At 42.2% G+C, this 18860-nt stretch overlaps 1 protein-coding gene across 2 annotated transcripts; it reads right to left on the bottom strand.

Annotated features, from left to right (window-relative positions):
• Positions 1-2: 2 nt before the first annotated feature.
• Positions 3-18011, bottom strand: prrt4 (proline rich transmembrane protein 4). 2 transcript variants are annotated; one of them, XM_026364212.1, is made up of 4 exons: positions 17936-18011; positions 11858-12999; positions 7318-7416; positions 3-2699 (listed from the first exon to the last, which is right to left on the bottom strand). In XM_026364212.1, the coding sequence occupies exons 2-4, from the start codon at positions 12906-12908 to the stop codon at positions 628-630; spliced, it is 3222 nt and encodes a 1073-aa protein (XP_026219997.1). In that variant the 5' UTR covers positions 12909-12999; positions 17936-18011; the 3' UTR covers positions 3-627. The 2 variants fall into 2 exon arrangements, with proteins under 2 accessions (XP_026219997.1, XP_026219998.1); XM_026364213.1 differs by having other exon boundaries at positions 17940-18010.
• Between the last annotated feature and the right edge of the window lie 849 nt (positions 18012-18860).

Raw genomic sequence — 18860 nt, 5'->3', positions numbered from 1 at the left:
CAGCAACATTATGTTCAAACATAAATTGGTAAGCCGCTCACAGAAGATGCAGTCAGTGTATGAGGAAGCAGTCTAGAGAGGGTAAATGTAGAGAGATGAGGTGATGTGTTTTACCAGTAGAGGGCACTGCTGCACTAAACCTGCAGATGAGAATTGTGTCTTATTGGTATTCAGGACAAATTTACTTTTAATCCCATTTAATGACGATGATATTCTGCTGAATTTGAAAGCGCATGTTTTCAGTAGTATAATAAGTGCTTAATGCAGTCACAGTAACTATATTGGAATGTTTGAATGCAATATAAAAACATTTGTACATATAAATTCCTTTTCTCTCCATAATGTTACTATACCTTCATCAGCCTTTATGAAACATGTAAAAGTAACAAATTACCTTTTGGCTTTTAACATTCTTGGCACTTAGACCCTGATAGACATTCTCTAATTACCACATAAGAAAGCTTATCAAACTTCCAAAAACGTTATCCTGGCAGCTATGTTTTTTATGGTATAGTCACACGCTACCATGCATCACAAAAAATCTTTCACAGTCAACTTGCTGCACAAAGCAGGACACCCTTTCTACGAAGTCCCTGTTGCAACCTTCATTTGCTCAAACTGTCTTTTTTATAAATCAATAGTCTCACTGCAGATGCTCAAAGCATCAATTTGTCTGCAAACACTGATGAACTCCTCCTGCACTGACCGGTCTGCTTCAGATGACATATCCAGGTCCAGGCTTTCTTGTGAGGCTGCGCCCAATGTGTGATAGTGCGCCTGTGGGTCAGCGTGGGACTGGTTGCCTGAGGATGCCACATGGCCCACGTTCCCTTGTTGATGAAGCTGCAGAGCATGTCTGTCTGGACTCGGGCACAAGACCAGTGAAGATCCCCCGAGAGAGGCTCGGTAGAGGGAACACGAAGAAGAACTGTCTCTCCAACGTTCAGGAGATGAGCAGCTAGAAGAGGAGGATGAGGAGGGACATGGTGGAGAACCTCTAACAGTTTTTTCTTGACATTGTGCAATAGGGGCCTGGGGTTTAGAGGCCATCTCCAAGCAGGAAGAAGTCCGATAAAGACCAGGGTCAGTTGAAAGAGGATCACAGAGGCTCGGAAGTGTACACTGTCCATTTATGGATAGATCACTGCAGCGCATAGGTCTAGTAGGACTGAACAGGCTCATGGAAAACAGGGCCTCACTGAAGAGCGCCTCATCTATGCTGCGACGAAGGTTGATGGGTGAAGGTGGCCGCAAGTCTGCAGTGGAGTCACTGGTAAATGAGGACCCTCCTGATGGCTCTTCACCTCCTCCATCCTCAGGTTTTTCTGGCCCCTGTAAGTCCATATCCAAGTCCAGATCCCTGTATGCCAAGGCCCTGTTGCTGTGGTAGAGGAGATCCAGGCCGTTCAGGCTGCTACCAAGCCTCTCATCCATCAAAGTGTAAAGAGGAAGACTCTCAGTCTCCCCAAGCCCAACTGTGTCAACGATGGCAAGCTTCTCCTGATGGCTTAGAGTCCACTGGTAGCTCCCTGGTAGGATGGGTGATTTGGATGCCAGCAGTTCAGTCCAGCAGCTCCCTGCAGTTGGAAGGTGGTCAGAACAATAGACTGGTTGTGCAACCACCAAGGCTAAAGTGAGACAAACCCCAAGCTCACACAGTCTGCAGCTAAACTGAAAAGCCCACCAGGACCACGGGTGAAAGACCTCCTCTCCACCTGCAACACCCATAGCATTGAGCATTGCATATAACTGCAGTCCTGCACATGCTAAAGAAAACAGTGCTGAAAGACAAACTGTTACAGCCGCACGATCCCAGTCTCGGCTCTCAGCAAAGGGACAGCGGTTGTAGCGCTCAGCAGGTGTGGGAGATGTGTTATTCAGGTGGTAGATGTGCTTAGAGTCTGCCCTCACGTAGATGTAGAAAACGAAATAGGCAGCAGACAGAAACGTGGCTAGTGTTACAAAGGCTCCACGGGAGATGAGTGAAAGAAAGAGACAGAGGGGAGGCTTTTGCTGGTAGAACTTCAGCAGTGTCACTGGACCAAATGCAGCAGCAAAGTGCAGGACAACCAGGCAGGCCAGGAAACATGGCCTCTGAAAGGCTGAGTAGGAGAGCTGCATTCTCGAGCGCATAGAGAGGAGGAGGAAAACCAGGCCGAAAGCTGCAGTCAAGCAGGGAAACGGGGCTTCGTAGAGCATCAGTGAGGCCTCTGTGGAGGGCAAGCGATCCTGGTGGCCGTAGGCATCATACAGGAGTGAGAAAGATCTGGTACCACCAGCAGCTAGGAGGAACAGGCTGACCAAGGCAAAGTAACCACACCCAGAGGGGCATCGCAGCGGTAAGCAGAGCAGATTGAGTGCTGAGGCTAGTGTTAGCATTGCAAACACACAACCTGCACCATAAACGTGCGCCTCCCAGGCCAGGCCCCAGGCTGCCATGGCACTGTTCCAGTCGGTGTATAGTGGCACCAACATGGGCGGAGCTGGAATCAGGAAGGGGTTGATCGATTGGTTTATGGCAGTGGTGTTGTGTGTGGGCTTGACGTTCAAGGAAGTCGTGGTGTCCCAAACATCTGAGAGGTTGCAGATTCCGCCGTGTTCTTTATTGCAGTCTGGAAGGAGGGTGGCATCACCGTCCAATGGGTTGGACATCCAGTCGACAGTGTACAAAGGAAACTGGTGAGTTTCTGGGGGAATGCCTGAAAATAAAACAGAACATGAGTTTGATCAGTAGGTTAAGTAAGAATAAGGAAATCTAAAAACATCTGAATGACAATAGCTGCAAACTCGGCCAACTGGCTCATGTCCAGGATGGTACTTTCCTTCTGATGTTATAATAATGTTAAATGGCTTTTAGGGAGACAGTTTCGAACCGAGCTGGACCCAAACAAGGGTGTGTGCATGTGAGTGTATAACCAGCCAACACAGAAACAGACCTATTTCTCTTGCACTATGTAAGCGTCTTGAGTTTCCATGCTGCTACAGTTAATTATGATTGTGTTAGACACGCTTCATCACTGTGGAGGAAAATGGTTGTTGTAAGTAACATGTGCATGTGTGTTTGTGTGAACATTACAGAGACACCTGCAACTCTTAATGATGAATCACTTCTCATGGGATAACGACTCTCAAACATTTGATTCTGCTTGTCTCTACCTCACCAAACGTCACAGTATGGAGCCCGTGCTCGCTATCTTTCCACTACAGAAAACAGCATATTGAGCCGTTCACTCCAGTAATGGCAGCTTAAAAATCTTCCCACATTATAAAAAGTAGTCAAACGTTGCAGAAGAGAAGCACCATTTAATTGCCTCTCTGTCACTTGTGTGCACACGGGCTCATCTGTCATTTTGCTCCTGGCTTATCAAAGACAATCACTCCTCCATAAAGAGCCAGGTGCTATAGTGGGCCGCAGAGACGGGCACAAATGAGCAAGATAAACAGGCAGCACAGTAAATCACACAGCAGGCAGGTTTAGTGCACACTCACAAATGTGGTTTGTAATCATTTTGGTGTGAGATTATTTCTCATCCGGCTGAATGTAGCCAGACCGATGCAGTGATTCTTGTGTAAAATGGAAACATGTGGTTTGAATGGATGTAGTGCTGCCTGGGAAATGCATTCTGTTCAGTGGTAATGTTGTGTGCCAGTTTAAAAACTTCACTGTACCACAGAGCCCTAAATCTATGCACATAGGTTGAACACGTCTAATTTGTTTCCTGAGTAAAACTAAAAGAGGAATTCATGTGGTTGAACATTTGTGCTTTAAGTCTGTCTCATCTGACTTTTAATGTACTTTTATAGGTTGTATTCTTGTGCTTCCCATTCCACCCTGTCCTGGTCCCTTAATTCGTTATTTTGTTATGATTTCCTTTCAACACCCGCCTTCAAAAAGAGGAAACTCCCAAAGGTGGGTTTGTTATTTTTAAACTGGGACAGTTTTCTCTGTCAAACTTCACTTTCCTTTGACTGCCCTGGTTTTTACAAGTCTCTTCTCGTGCTTAATGTTTCCAGCTTGTGCTGCTCTTTGCCTGTTTCTCCATTTGCGTAGATACAACGTATGTCAGCTGCTGCTTCCATTATGTTCAACATTTGTAGTTCTGCAGCTCCAGGGGGAGCGTAAAAGAGTTAACAGTGTTTGTCTGCTTTTAGTGCGTTAACATTAATGTGAAAATGCTGCAAACACCCTAAAGCGCTTCAACTGAGAGTACTGTTACCTGCACAGTTTACAGTGTATGTGTGTACACTCTGTCTGTATTTGCATGTGTACTGTCGACACTTTCTGCTCTCAAGTACCACTTTTATATACAGCAGTTGTCTGCCTGTTGTGGATGAAGTCTTTATCGTTTTGCTGCACTCATCTCCTGACTCCCAGAGCTAAATCACAGTCCCAGGATGTGATGAAAATGTCAAGATCAAGTTAATATGACCTGTGGGCCAGCTGTCGGTGTGCAGCGCGACACATCACTTCAGATGTCCTGGGCTGTATTTTGAAGCTTAATCCCAGCACCAGCAGCAGGAAGAAGAAACAGTTTCAGAGGCTTTGTTTTTTGCAGATGCCATTTTTCATCTTCACAGTGGACTGTATTGTTAAGAGCAAATGTGAAACATCCCAAACTCCTATAAGATTTTAAAAATTTGATTCCATTTAATTTGTGTTCTGATACATCTATGGATGTTGTTCTCCCTGTCTTCAGATTGAAGAAGCTACAGTACTAGTATGAGTAGTGAATGTTCCATTGAAACAGACAGTAGCTGTGTGGAAAATGTGGCTGAAGTGTAAAACAAACACGGAGGTGCAGGCGTGTTGGAAGTGGGGGCTGCTGATAAAGTAGGTGGGGTTCAGTGCTGTGTTATGTCAATGACAGGTCTCGTCATTTGTTTACTTTCCAGGGTGACGCTTCAGATGCTCGGGGTCAGACTCAGTGGAAAACGTGACGGGGAGTGAATCAGTGCCATGTTTTGTTGGCCCGCTCATGCCAATAAATGTCATCTGAATGGCCTGGACAGGGTTTGGTATGCGGTTACAATGCGAGGATGGATCAGAGCATTACGTTCCACCACATGGTACTCGGTCATCTGACTCATTACTGTGGGAACAAGGAGTTTGAGTTCCACATTTTCAGTAGACGATAAAGGCTGTAGACTACTGCCTGTTAGGATTAAAATATTTAAATATGCAGCTGTGCTGGAGGCTGTGTGGTACAGCATGCTGCATTTAGTAAATAGCAGTAGCACAGTCAGTTTTGCAGGTCATAAACCAGGTGTTGCTCAAGTTCAATTTGCCCTGTTTTCTCCCCCTGGTTCCTCTGAACTTTGGACTTTTGTTGTCCGTTTCTTGGAGTTGTTTGCCCTGAGCAGTGATTTTCTGTTGTCCTTTGGTTTCTTGTTTGTTACCTATTATCCTGCCGTTCAGGTAGTTTTTCGTTTTTGCTTGGTTTTTATTTTCAACCGTTTTTTGTTGTGTCCTTTAACTCCCCCCTCCCTCAGTTCCCTGTTTTGTGTATTTTTCTATGAATAAATCTACAGTAGTTTCCGTCCATCTCTGCCTCTTCCCTTCCCTTAATTGTGACAAATACATCCTGTAGGCAACACAAATGTCTGTACCACATTTCACACTGATTCATTCAGTAGTTGAGGTTTTCAGCGTCGACCAGCTGAGTGACCAACTTTGCAGTGGCTTTAATAAAAGGACTTCAAATTAGCACATCAAGGTGACATTTCATTCACATGATAAAAATAATACATTTAGTTCTTCTTTTACAATGCCTGCAGCTTTTAGATGACTATTAGATTTATGAATTACTATAAATCAAAAGAATTTATTATCCTAAAGCTGCCAAGCTGCTAAGACAATTGAGTCAATTATTAATACAGCTCAATAATACACAGCCTTCACAGAAGATAAATGAAGAGTAATCTTCTGAAAACCAGCTAACCCACATTAGACGGTTTGCTTCACAGATCATTTCTTCTGGGGAGTAGTTTAATTTTAGTCTCAGTGGAAACACTATTAGTGCACAGCGCCTGTGTTTAGGTCTTAATTTCTTTGGGTTTGCCAGTAAATCTGGATGGGTCTCACCTCAAGGCGCCTTAACCTGCGGACAGGCTGAGGCAATAAAGGTGAAGGATTTGTCTGATGTTACATCGGCAACAACCCTCACACTTAGTTTTAATTAGGCTCATGTTGATTCTGCATCATGAAATTAAGAGCTCCATGTAGTTTTCATCTGATTGCCTTCTTCTTTAATTTAGCTCACCTCCAGAAAAAGCTATTTGAGAGCCCACAGAGCAGTTAGACCATGCATAATGAGGAGAAGCAGTTGTGTAGGTGCTGGGAAATTTGAGGCTGTGGCTTTATCTGCTTCTTAAACAGTCTGAACCTGCTGTCATGTTCATTAAAGTAAACAGTAGAGCTTGTGAATGAGTTGATGTGCAGCATATATATATAATTAATAAATGTTTTCTTTTCGAAGGATACGTTCAATAGAGTAGTAACATTATTGTTTCAGTCACTCACTCCTGACACACCAAGCATCCCTTCATCAGCATGCGGCACATTTGACAGGTCTATTTTTAAAAATCACTTGACAGCATCTGCTATTCTGGGCGAGGTAATGTGGGCTACATCTGCTGCCGTGAACTGGACCAAAATATGAACGGGATCTTTTTCAATAAGCACGTTTTACCAGTAATTGTAAATGGACTAACATGGTATTCTATATTTTCTTACTGTTGACAAATACAATGACACACCATTGCTTTAGGTGGTGTCTGTTGAAAATGAGCAAGGATACTGTAATGTTGACATAGAACCAACACTAATTCAAGCAGCAGTCACATATTAATCCACCACAAAATTTTGTATTTATTACTGTTTGCTTCTTCTTATGATAGTAACTTAATTCTTTGAAACTGCTGGGTGCAGCAACTCTTCACTGTAATAAACCTTGTGTGTGTTTTCAGTTTTTAAAGTCCGTTATTGTCATTAGAATAAATTAATATTTCTCTGAGAGGCCGTTTGTTGATCAAGTAGCTATTGTTCTATGTCTCTCCTGTTTTCAGGAGTTCCACAAAATCAAAGCTTGAGTGAATGTTTTTCTCCTCCCTTTGGAAGCAATTAGTCGCTCCAGGCAGAGGATGCACGATTATTGTTTCTCCTAGTCCGCTCTCAGATTTGCAGACATGGAAACAGCTACAGCATGGTTTATGAACAGCAGACAGTCCTTTCTGTTATATGGCAGTTCAAACATGTGCTTAAAGCAGATGGGATTGTCAAATATGTTTGTTTAGATGTTATGAGACGTAATTGCTCACCTGTACTCTGTGGCAGGGATGTTGTTGGCAGCTTAGTGAATGATGTGGAAACATCTGCCACTCCTTTTTCAGCCTCCTTATCCTTTTTGCCCGGCAGCTCTGGAAGACACATGCAATTTAACCTCAGAGTGATCTCAATGCAATCAGGAATACAATTCAAAGCACACAACGATGTAGCTCCAAGGGATCTGAGAACTACAGCTTAGCAAGTCAAAAGAACGTTTAACCCTCTCTGAGCTCAGCTTACAGAATATCTGAGACTTCACACTGCAGAAAACGGAAGGACTATATTTCTCAACCCAGTTCTGTCAAATGGATCGGCCTCTCATCTACTTAGTTGCAGCCAGTCATCCGTAGCACAGTAGTCTGGCCCTCTGTAGTCTAATTACATTGACATCCTGGAGTGTGTGTGTGTGCATGGGTGTGTCCGCCCTGGTCCATCACATATACACTGACTCTTTATTCAGTTATCTGTCTTTGTGCTACAAAGTGGAGGTAAACAAAGAAAAGCTTTTCATAAAGAGCACAGAGAAGGAAAAAGAGAAAGAAATCAAGAGACGGAGAGAATGAGAAAGTAATGACTGCATGACAGAGCCCCATCATTCAACAAAACTTGTTTTCACAGTCACCCCCCCTGCACAGGATTGGTGTGTTTCTCTGTATTAAACAGAACAACAGTAAATGAATAATGGACCAGTTGGAAAAGATAGATGAGCTGACTCTATGATGAAGTGAGGAGAGGCAATGTACAGTCATATATAATAGTATGTAACTTCAGAATTAATATGAATAAAATACTGAGGCACAAAGCTTGTGGGAGGAATAATGACTTAGACATGGCAACAAGGCGATGCAACCTACCATCTTGCAATCTACTGTGCCTCTGGTTAATTGTATGGTTTGAAAGTCTGCAAAGTCAAACCTGTTCATCCCCTTATTGCACTGGTAAACTCTGCACAGCTGGAGTTCTGCCTTAGCCAAAAGTGATAGTAAGGAATGCTTAATAGTGAGTGAATTGGAAAGAGACACTGTGCACCACAGCCGGATGACTGCAGCATGTTAGTGCAGACACCCTGATGTGCCTGTAGTGTCACATTTAATTGTAATGACTAACAAGATCAGCTACAGTATGACATATAGGGACAGTAAACAGATGCACTTCAGATTAACTCTTTCTTAGTTAAAGAAAAATCCATCTGTGCGTCTTCTTCACCTCAGACTGTGCACACTGAATGAATGATCTAGAGAATTTGAAGTGGCACCTACGATGAAGCACTTTTAGCCATTTGCGTTTATCATTCACTATGTATAGTGTCTCAGACATCACTCATTATCTTCAGCTTCCAGAAACTATAAATATTAGACGACGTTGCGCTACACTACTCTCTGCTTTATCTACATAAGCCCTGAGTGAGTTTGGGGAAGAATACAACATGTGGATTTGTAACAGTGAGCTTAGAGTGATAAGAAATAATAGAATTGGGTTGGCTAGCAGTGTAGCAGATAGTCAGAAGCTCATAATCAAATGCAAATAATGTCGACTTCTTAATACACTTGCACAAAATTGCATCATGTTGTTGCTAATATGCTCTATTTTTAAGATTGTTACAAAGCCCCGTATTGTTCTAGCTGTGGCTATGCCTGTCTTTCCTATATTAAAATATAGCTTTTCAGTTCAGATGATACTATTTGGATTAATTTTGGAGGAGCACATTGTCTGTGACTTTGCCGTTTGTTTAAACACAAATCTCAATAAAGGGAAAGATAAACAAATAATATTATTTGCATCAGTCAGGTCTGTTTCTGAGGCTCATTCAGACTGAGCCCTGAGTCAAATCCTAAAAGCAAACAGGAAGAATCTGTCTCGTTTTTTTTAAAACTCCTTGGGACAAAGTAGTCATTATGAGAAGATTAACATAATCTAAATGTAGTTACCACAGCGTTCTTTTTTTGGTACTAAAGCTATTTTCATACATACATTTTAAATAGGACATTAGATATTCATAGCACATGCTTTGTATGTAAATCCATTTCCATAATCAATTCATCTGTCAATGGCCACGCTTTAGCTGTTAGGTACAGCTGTCGGATCAGAAAGACTGGAAATTCTTGCAGGTATTGATGGAGTGTGTTAAGTGTCTTGTCTTGTTGTTGTCTATTAGTGCAACATACATATAAAAGGTGGGAGGAAGAGAAAAGGCTTTGTGGAGGAAGATTTACAGCAACAGCTATTGGACATGCTTCAGAAAACAGGCATATTCAACCCCTGCATCTTATCAGCCTTAACCCTCAGTTAGTTTCTCTCCTTTTTCTGCTCTCTCCTCTCATAATTGTCCTTGCTATCTGACATTGGAGTGTCCCTTAATGGAGGATTTGACACATATGCAGGTCATCTGTGTTTTTTTATACCTGACAGCCTCCTCAAGGGCAGTATCACATAGATCCTCTCTTAGATCACTGAGAACACAAACATTTGTGTGTTTAAGATCATCAGCTACCCCATTGGGAAAATGATTCACCCTTCGCAGCTTTAAAATAAATTACAGTACGCAGAATGTTCACACTGGGATAATGTATGATAATGCAGCGGTACCATGCTTTCATTTTCCTATTAGTCTCCTCCTGTGTCCTTTGGCAAGGTGTATTCGTTTAGACACTGTGCAGTGCTGCATAAACCTGCTATTCTGTTGGTTTTCCATTATTCTTAGATCACAACAAGCATCTGTCTTGCGTGTCAGGACTTTTTCACCCTTCAGAGCAGCAATATAGCTGACACGTCTGTCCATGCAAAAACTGACAGGGGTTTGTGTTTGTACAGAGGAGGAGGGGAGCAGGAAGGGGGGAGGGAGGGATGGAGGAGACTAAATGGCAAGAGGTATGTTCAGCATCCATGAACAGCAACTGGCGAGCGGATGGTCCCACAGGAAAGGTGGTGGTTTCGCTGAGTGTGCACTTGGAATAGTGATACACAGCAACATCAGCCCTCCCCGCCCGGCCAAGCCCCCTATCCATTCTCCTATCGCATGCTGCCGCACAGTGCAGAGATGAAAGTGCAGACAAAACACCGGGCGCCACAGACAAAACATAACACCCACCTCTTTCGATGGGGTGGCATAAAGCAGTGTTTGAGATTTTAAAAAGAAAAACATCAGCGTTGTTGTTGAATTACATGTTTTTAAAGTGCTCTGAAAACTGGAAATGTAAACATAAACAATTCCTAGGGAAATTTAAAAAATGAAGGAGTTCATGTGGAGGTGGAAAGCTACTCAATGGACCATGAAATGAGGTTGTACTGTGAAGTATTAAATCAAAAGTAGCTGAGAAATAGAAGAAACATGTTATGAATTGGGAAGGATTTGCATTTCTTTTTTAAACAAATGCCTTAAAGCAACAAAATAACTTTTAATTTAAAGTAAAATGCAAAAATGTGACAAAAATGTTTTAAACATAAATTTAAAATGATAATTTTAATCATTTAAAATGGAATTCCACTGATATTAATGAACATTTGATCAGATGGTCACCAACAAAATAAAGAAACTAACTGAGAAGCACAAGCAAAATCTCACTATGACCTACACATGCTAAGTAAATAGTGCAGACACTATACTATGAACACATTTCTATGTCCTCCCTGGATGAAAATAATGGACTCATCATTTTCTGGCGCACCCTTTAACCCAGCATGATGAATGTGTCTGTGCTTGAAGGAGGACCTACTTCTGAAGACTCATTAGGTGCACAGACACCTGACTGCCACCAGTGTGGGGGGATGGGCCGCGGAGAAGGCGGTACTGGCTCAATGTCGTGGCAAAGTCTCCTGCAAACATACGGTCTACTGAGACAGCTTCTGTTTTAGCTCATCATGTTTCCCTTTTCATGTAGTGTAGCACGGAGAGCAAAGCCTCCACTGAGCATTCAGTTTTTCCTTCCGTCCTCTGAGGTAATGGTTTATGAAATGTTGGGGTTTAATTGCTACTTGAAAACTAATCATCGATTATTAAAGGGATGGTTAAGATTCTTTGAAATAGGGTTGTACAAGTTACTGGTAGCGATTGTGCAATGTAAACACACATCACTCAGCTACGGCCTTTCAGCAAATTGCAAAATGGATTCTGCTGTTTATTCTCCTTTGTTCAAAGTCATGGAGAATCAAGCTTTGGAAACACAATAAAGATGTGGCCTTGTGTGGTAGACAGTTCAAACATATGTAATTGTTGTGAAACAGCTTGCAGGCTGCCATTTTACTGTGAAATATTTGTTCACAGGAGTAATAGTTGTTAAGTAGTACCTCATTATGTCTCTATTCAAGCTGGAAAAACATGATTCCTGATTTGTACTTACTCAGTATTCAACAGGATCTGGATTATGCTAATGTTGGACCTTTGACTGCTTACGGTGTCAGATATGTCATCGATCAGTCCGAACTGTCTGCAGCCTTTTGACAGCCACCTATTGAACGCTTAAGACCTGCCTGCACATGACTGATTACATCCATTGAGTCAATGCAGTTATTATTGATTTGTTTAACTTTGCTTACCTCCTGCTATTGGGACGTTAACCCTTTGGCTCCGAGCTGTACTTGTTGTGGATTCCAACACTAGTTTGTGATTGATCCCCATGGCGGTGGTGATCACCCCGGGTAGTTCCTCTATGGACCCTGTCCTGGCCTCCGAGAAGCCCAAGTGAGCCTCACTTTGAGTGGGGTGGGTTTCTGTTATTGTGGCCTCTCCAGAGTGGAGGGTAACGCCAACAGCTGAGCCTTCTGGTTTTGTGGTAAATGTGGTTTCTGTGGATGTAGTAGGACTAACATGCACCAGAGAGTGTCTCCTGTTCAGTGTGGTCTCCACCAATCCTGGTTCAGTTGTGGTTGTTTGGGATGCTGCCCATGTCAGAGCTGTGGGAACTGTAGTTTCTGGTGCTATCGTTGAAGAGATCCTCTCTGTGTAATTTTCAGCCTTGTCTTCATCGGTGTGTTCCTCTGGAAGGTGTCGTGCAGTAACACCCGTGTTGGGACCGGCTGCTGGTGCAGTGCTCCGTGGTGGGTGGGTCTGTGTTGGGTTTTGTTCAGGAGCATTTGTGCTGGTGGGACTGTTGGTGAACACAGTGTTTGTGATAAAACTGCTTGTGTGAGAGTAGGAGTCTGAAACAAGAGTGTCATTGTCGCTCCGCGCTGTGCTGCTTCGTGGAGATTCTGATGTCCGTGTGGGAGGTGACTCAGTTCTTATCTTTGTCACACTTGTTAGGAGCTCCTGAGTTGAAGCCGTGGGTGGTTTAGAGGCTTCAATCACTGTCCCTGAGCTCGAGTCTTGCAAGCGATCAGTTGTAGTTTCAGGTGCTTTTGTCAGATCCTTGGTCAATACAGAATCCTTTTTGTCACTGTCTGAGCTCCCAGAAAAGGGAAAAGGGAACGACAGTGAGGGTATGAACGAAGGGATTTTTGGCATCGAAAACCAGCTTGTTTTTTTTTCAGATGTTTTTTTACTTGATGACGTTGGTTCCTGGCCAGCCTCTTCATCAGCAACAACCTGCCTGTGAAATAGTACAAAACACCAAAAGCAGAGCACCAAGGTCCGGTGAAGGTGAAGCATGCTGTCGACAGTGGTGCACAGATCAGTCACATGTTGTTCTCCATGCTCCTGCTCCCTGAGGCAGGTTTGATTGGCTCTGCAGCAAAATGGCCTGAAACACAAGAACACAAGACTCTGAGTGACACAGTTTTCATCCACAGCTTGATATGCTTTGCATCTGGCCATTTTTATTTTTATCAAACCTGTTTGAAAAACCAAGTTTCAGTTTTTCTGAGTGCAACAGGCTTTTCAGCTGTTTTCCAGACTGTGGAGTAAATCAAGTACAGAAACGATGCCACCCATTACAAGTGACTGCTGAAAGTAGCAGGCTAAAAAAATATGTCGTCCACCACAAATCACAACAAGAACTTAAATATTATAGACACCCTGCAATTAGTGGTGCCCTGTAAGATGTGGTGGTCAGTCCTTATGCATGCTCTCTCTCAGTGACTGGGCTACAGACACTGACCAATTAGGGGAAAATGTTCCATTCATAAGTATCCTGAGTATTAATAGAGTTGGATTTTGGGGGAGGTGGGTATAAAAAATTAAAGTCTGGGGCTTCAGTATAAGAATAGAGGGACGTCTTTATCTGTAGAGCGTGGACTGGCTCAAAGTCACTAGCCTGTTGCCTCAGTGAAAAGACTGGAGCACCAAAGGAATTTCGTCTGTGAGAACAACAACCTGTATGGTTTATCTGTACTTACCTCCCCCCTCAATCCCCACTCCCACCCCTGGCTTCAGCCTTGCTCTCTTTCAATCTCAGATTTATTTGGTCTTTAAGGTGGAGGGAGAAAGATCTGTTTGTGTGGTAGTGAAATAAAACATCCACATTCACAGCCCACTGCTATCACAGAGAAGTTGTCTATCGAGCTCTCGTCTGTTTTATGAATGTTGTTTCCTCGCTGTCAGCTTTTATTCTTTTCTCTCACGAGTCACATTTTAACCTAATCCATGTCACTTCAATCCCCTCTCTCACGTTGTTGTTCTTTATATGTACATATAAGATCAATTGGTCACTATCAGAAGAGTCTTGTTCTCACTGATCTAGAGAGCCGACCCTTCTGTTCGTCACCCTGAGCAGTAAAATCCGCCTCAGACGCTCAGATATGAACACTGACAACCAGAGGGGTCAAACACAGAGCTTCCCACACACTCCCTAGTTTTAGCATTTCCACTGAACAGCATGAAAATCAGTTTCCAATGAGGTGAGGGTGTTTTTTTTAGGTGCCTGCCTACATGCTCAAGCTCGCACCAGCCAACCCACACATGCTCACATTTCGTGCATGCAGAGATACGATCACAGTCGAATTTGGATCTCGTGTTGCATGTCGGGTGTAATTGTGTGCTTGTTCGTCTAAATGTACTTCTCTGTAGTAGGTACGATACACACACACACACACACACACTATTAGTTTCTACAAGACATTTTGTGAGCGATTCAACACTTATCCATCTATCATGTCTGATTGCACTTGTGTTGATTTGATGAATATTTGATTAATTATTTAGACAGCAGGGAGTATGTATAATTAATTTTGAACATTCTCACATTTCACTTCAGTATCACTTTCATTCTGTATCACTTGTGATAAAACTAGACTCATGTGATGCACAAGATGCTTATCCATCTCTATGTTTTTACAGTGAGTACAATCCCTTCATCAGGTTTTTATAGGTCCTCCTCCTGTTTTGAAACACCACCACAGTTTGTCAAATCACTGAGGCACATAGAAGACTTTCCATTCCTGCTTTGTTTGGTTTGACTCAACTCGCACAGCAGATGATATTTTGTTTATGGCTGACTCATCGCGTCATATATATAGATATATACCTTTTATAAAAACATAGATGTTTTTAAGTCAGTAGAATTCGCAATATTACATATATCTACTATTTTAAATCCCCATTTAAGGGCATCTCATGGCAGTAGGATTCAAATCTAAGCATAACGTCACCATATTTACTTTTCAGGATGACCTTCACTAGCAGCCACATTAGTAGTAGTGGTCCCACATTCATGGATCAATTATTATAGTCCAACATTATAATATATCGCTCATGTGAAATGAGACATTTTGCACAAAGAGTACTTTTTTCTTTTGGTATTTTTTGAGTTAATACTATTTACCTAATTAACATAATGAATGCAGGATTCTTATTTGCAATAGAACATTTCTAAACAGTGTTACTTTGACTTAAGTAAATTATTTTAGTGCTTCTTCCACCACTTGCCCATTAGTGAAGGCATTGTCTGGATTGACGGGCTGCAGCGCAAGTGGAAGGGAACTATAAAACGTGTCTGCGAGAATTTACAAGTCCCTCCTATTATTTTGCTGGTGTTTTGTCTGACTGCTCCTGACAAAAGCAGGGGCCTGTCACTGTATTCTGCTCAATGGGGCAGAAATAGAGAAAGAGAAGGAGAAGCAGCAAAGAAGGGCACAAAGCTAAAGACGAGCGGAGAGGGGAGAGAAAGGAAAGACAAAGGTACCATATTGACATTCAGTTGTGGCATTCTCAGTCAAGGAGAGTCAACTCTGCAGCTGTCTCTGTAAAGCTCACTTTAGTTTGGTGCTAGAGCCACTTTCATTAACTCTGTAAACAGACTCCTGCTTTTCAGTTTATTCTGTGTGTTTGTCTGCGAGAATCCCTCATTCGATCTCTCCTCTCTGGACCATCAGCATTCATCAAGCTTAAACCTGCTGTATTATATAACTCTATAGAAGATTCTCTATTCTAAATTTATGACATTACAATAACGCCACAGTATTAAAGCTAACATCAGAGTGAAAGACAAAGAGAGAAGCACAGTCTCTGATAATGAAAGTAAAATGAGAGGGAAGGGGAAAAAAAAGCTGTCTGTGTTGGAGGTGTGTGCCTGAGTGATTGAAATAGAGCGGCTCTACACTGAAGGAGTCACAAATGGAGATGAATTGACTGTGGCCCATGTCATTACTATTTAACTAAGCTGCTAAAGGCACAGCAAGGCCTGAGGATCAATGACACCATCCAGGAAAGAGGAGTAATTTACCTCCCTATCCACGCTTGCTACTGTTGTGGATAACAGTTGCTTTTCTTTTTCTGCCGTGTGGGTGTGCATATTTACAAGCACTAGTTTTCACTCTAGTATTATCCCTACAGTCATATATGTATGCACTCGCACTCGCATGTGAGTGTGTGTTTATTTACGTGTGCATCCCCCACGTGCTGTATTTTCGATTTCAGCTCTAACATCATGGATTGATGGATCTCTCTCCCATCTAAGGAGTTAACTTATGGCTTTTTCCTCTTGTCCTCTCCTGACTTTGACACTACACAGAAACGTCAATACTGCACAGATTCAATCTGACTGGCTGCTTTAAACTACCAAGGATTTACTCTGCATAAAGAGCACATTTGACAGGTTTAGAGAGCTCAACGTAGCCAGTGACACTTTATGCAGCTTGTTATCCAACTATCAATATATGTGCTGTACAGGATTGTTCATATATGTTTATACAAGGCAAAAAAACACAGATTCAGTTTGTGGTTGTGCTCATTTTGCCCCACTAATACTGATTAAATATCACATTAAACAACAATTAAATCAAATCAATAAGCTCAGTTGAGAGTGGAATAATTTTTCAAGGATCACTGTATTTTTTATAGTCTATCTATTTAATTTATGGAGTGATATTGATTTTGCACACATTCCCTTTCTGTGAGTACTTTTTTAATAATGACTCAACCACTTAAAGGAGCAGTGTAATATTTTAGGACGTGCACTTATTTACTCTCCTGCAGAGAGTTGAATGAGAAGATCAGAGACTCTCTCATATTCATTAAATACACAGCTACAACCAGCAGTAACCTAATTTAGCCAGCTAGCCAGAGCAGGTTGACATCATTTTTAACCTCATGATGTCTCTTTACTACCATTAACTACCTTACTACTATTAACTCACACTGAGTTGAGTTGTGAGGAAGAGATTCACAAAGAGAAATGGTTTCCTGGACATTACTGATCATAAGCAGAGCTGCTTTCATGAGCAAGAATAACAAACCCCTGGTCCAAAGAGCAGGATCAACATCCTGAGTAATTCTATTTAAACCAAAAGATTAATCCCATGCTATTCTAATGTGGGGCGTTCCCACTGAAAGGTCCTCTCACAAATCTAATTTGCACATGCAGAGTTCCTCTCTGAACATGAGCAGTACACTTAACGACATCTTCTGGACTGTTTGTCTGTGAAAACCTGCTCATTTGCTCAAATGACCACGTCTCTTTAAAAAATAACCCCTAATGATGCATATTCCCCCTGCATGAGAATGATTAATTGTGCTGGACTAATACTAATGTTAGCCCCACAGCTGATGAATGCAGTGAACTTGCAGATTATACACGACACTCTCGAACACAGGCGTTCCACTGGCTGCCTTTGCCATGGTGACAGCTGAAGCCAAAGACGTCTTGCTAATCCATAGGATTTAAGCACCTTTTAGACTCCACCGTTCTGTTTCTTGAAGTGCACAGCACTCACATGCAAATGGACAATCACCCACAAACCCACCTCCCACAGACACACACACACTATCCATCCTTACATTTGCTGTTTTGCTTCAAAACACATTCATTTGTCCTTTTGTATTAACATGGTTAATGTCTGTAATCCAAGATATTTGTGAATATATCACATGTATACAGTACTAATCTATACCCAGGAGACACACTGACTCACACAGGCTCACACTCCCATACAATATCTACACTATACATACAGTACACAGTACAAGTTGCTTATTGATTTGCCACTGAATCATTCCCTCTCTTCGTCTTTATCCTTTTAATTCACCCACAAGCTCTCTTATATGTGTTTGATCAAATACAATATGTCTGTGTCAGAGTGTTTACCTACATCTGCTTCTGTCTTAGCGTATACCAGCATGCATATGGTAGTCAGACCCACACATACATTCCTCCTAGATACAGATCTACTGGTTAACACACACATACACAGACAGAGGTGCAGTAAAATGTACAGACACATGAAAACATGCCAGCAGCTTACCTACAGATGTGTGGAACAAGATGAACAATCCACTGCCAGCGATGTGTGTGTGCTGCAGGAGAGACCGCTTCTGAGCCTGTGCAGGTTCGTCTGTGTGGAATTGAGTTCCAGTCTCTCCCTCCCTCCCAGTCTCTCCTCCCTCCCAGTCTCTCCCTCCCTCCCAGTCTCTCTCTCTCCCTCTCTCTCTCTCTCGCTTGCTCTCCCTCTCGCTCACTGCATCAGTATTCCACTATGTGGCTCCCATCACAATGCCTGTGGTCACACCTCACTGAACAAATTGTTCATTAGGGGAGATCACCAAGTGCCGCGGACACTGGGAAACAGAGTTGGGCATCAGAGCACAATGGCTCATGCAAACACACATGCTGAATATTACATCCATAAACTCCACACACCTGCATGTCCACAAATACAAAAGCTGGCTGCTGGTAGCAGTTTGAGTTCATGTGTTTTTTCAGCACTATATTCAGACTAATAATAATAATAGTCCCATATATAACATCATTCATATACTAATGTTTTCAGCCTTAAATGGTCTTAAATCTCACTGATAGTTGTCATATGAACAGGAACACTTTGAATCAGTAAGTTATTTTGTAAGTTTTGATGGATTTTGACCTCTTTGTGTAGATTTTGCTGCATTCCCAAACATCAGCATTCATTTGACTGTAAAGCAACAAGCAAACAGAAGCCATTAAAGAAAACTTGGTTAAGTAAGAGATCATGACTAGAATCAGTACCACAGAGGTTTATGTTAGTACATCTATTTAATGCACCCATTTCAGGTATTATCTGGCCGACTTGTTAACAGTTTGTCATGGATGTATGCTGAGGTCCATTCATGCTTTTCACTTGCTCTCTGAAGGATGGATGGATACAAGGACACATTCCACACATGGTTACAATTCACAAATTTATTAAACAC

The sequence above is a fragment of the Anabas testudineus genome, chromosome 23 (assembly GCF_900324465.2).
Source record: "Anabas testudineus chromosome 23, fAnaTes1.2, whole genome shotgun sequence".
Taxonomy (NCBI): domain Eukaryota; kingdom Metazoa; phylum Chordata; class Actinopteri; order Anabantiformes; family Anabantidae; genus Anabas; species Anabas testudineus.
The sequence above is the reverse complement of the archived record's forward strand: the minus strand, read 5'-3'. Positions and strand labels throughout refer to the sequence as shown.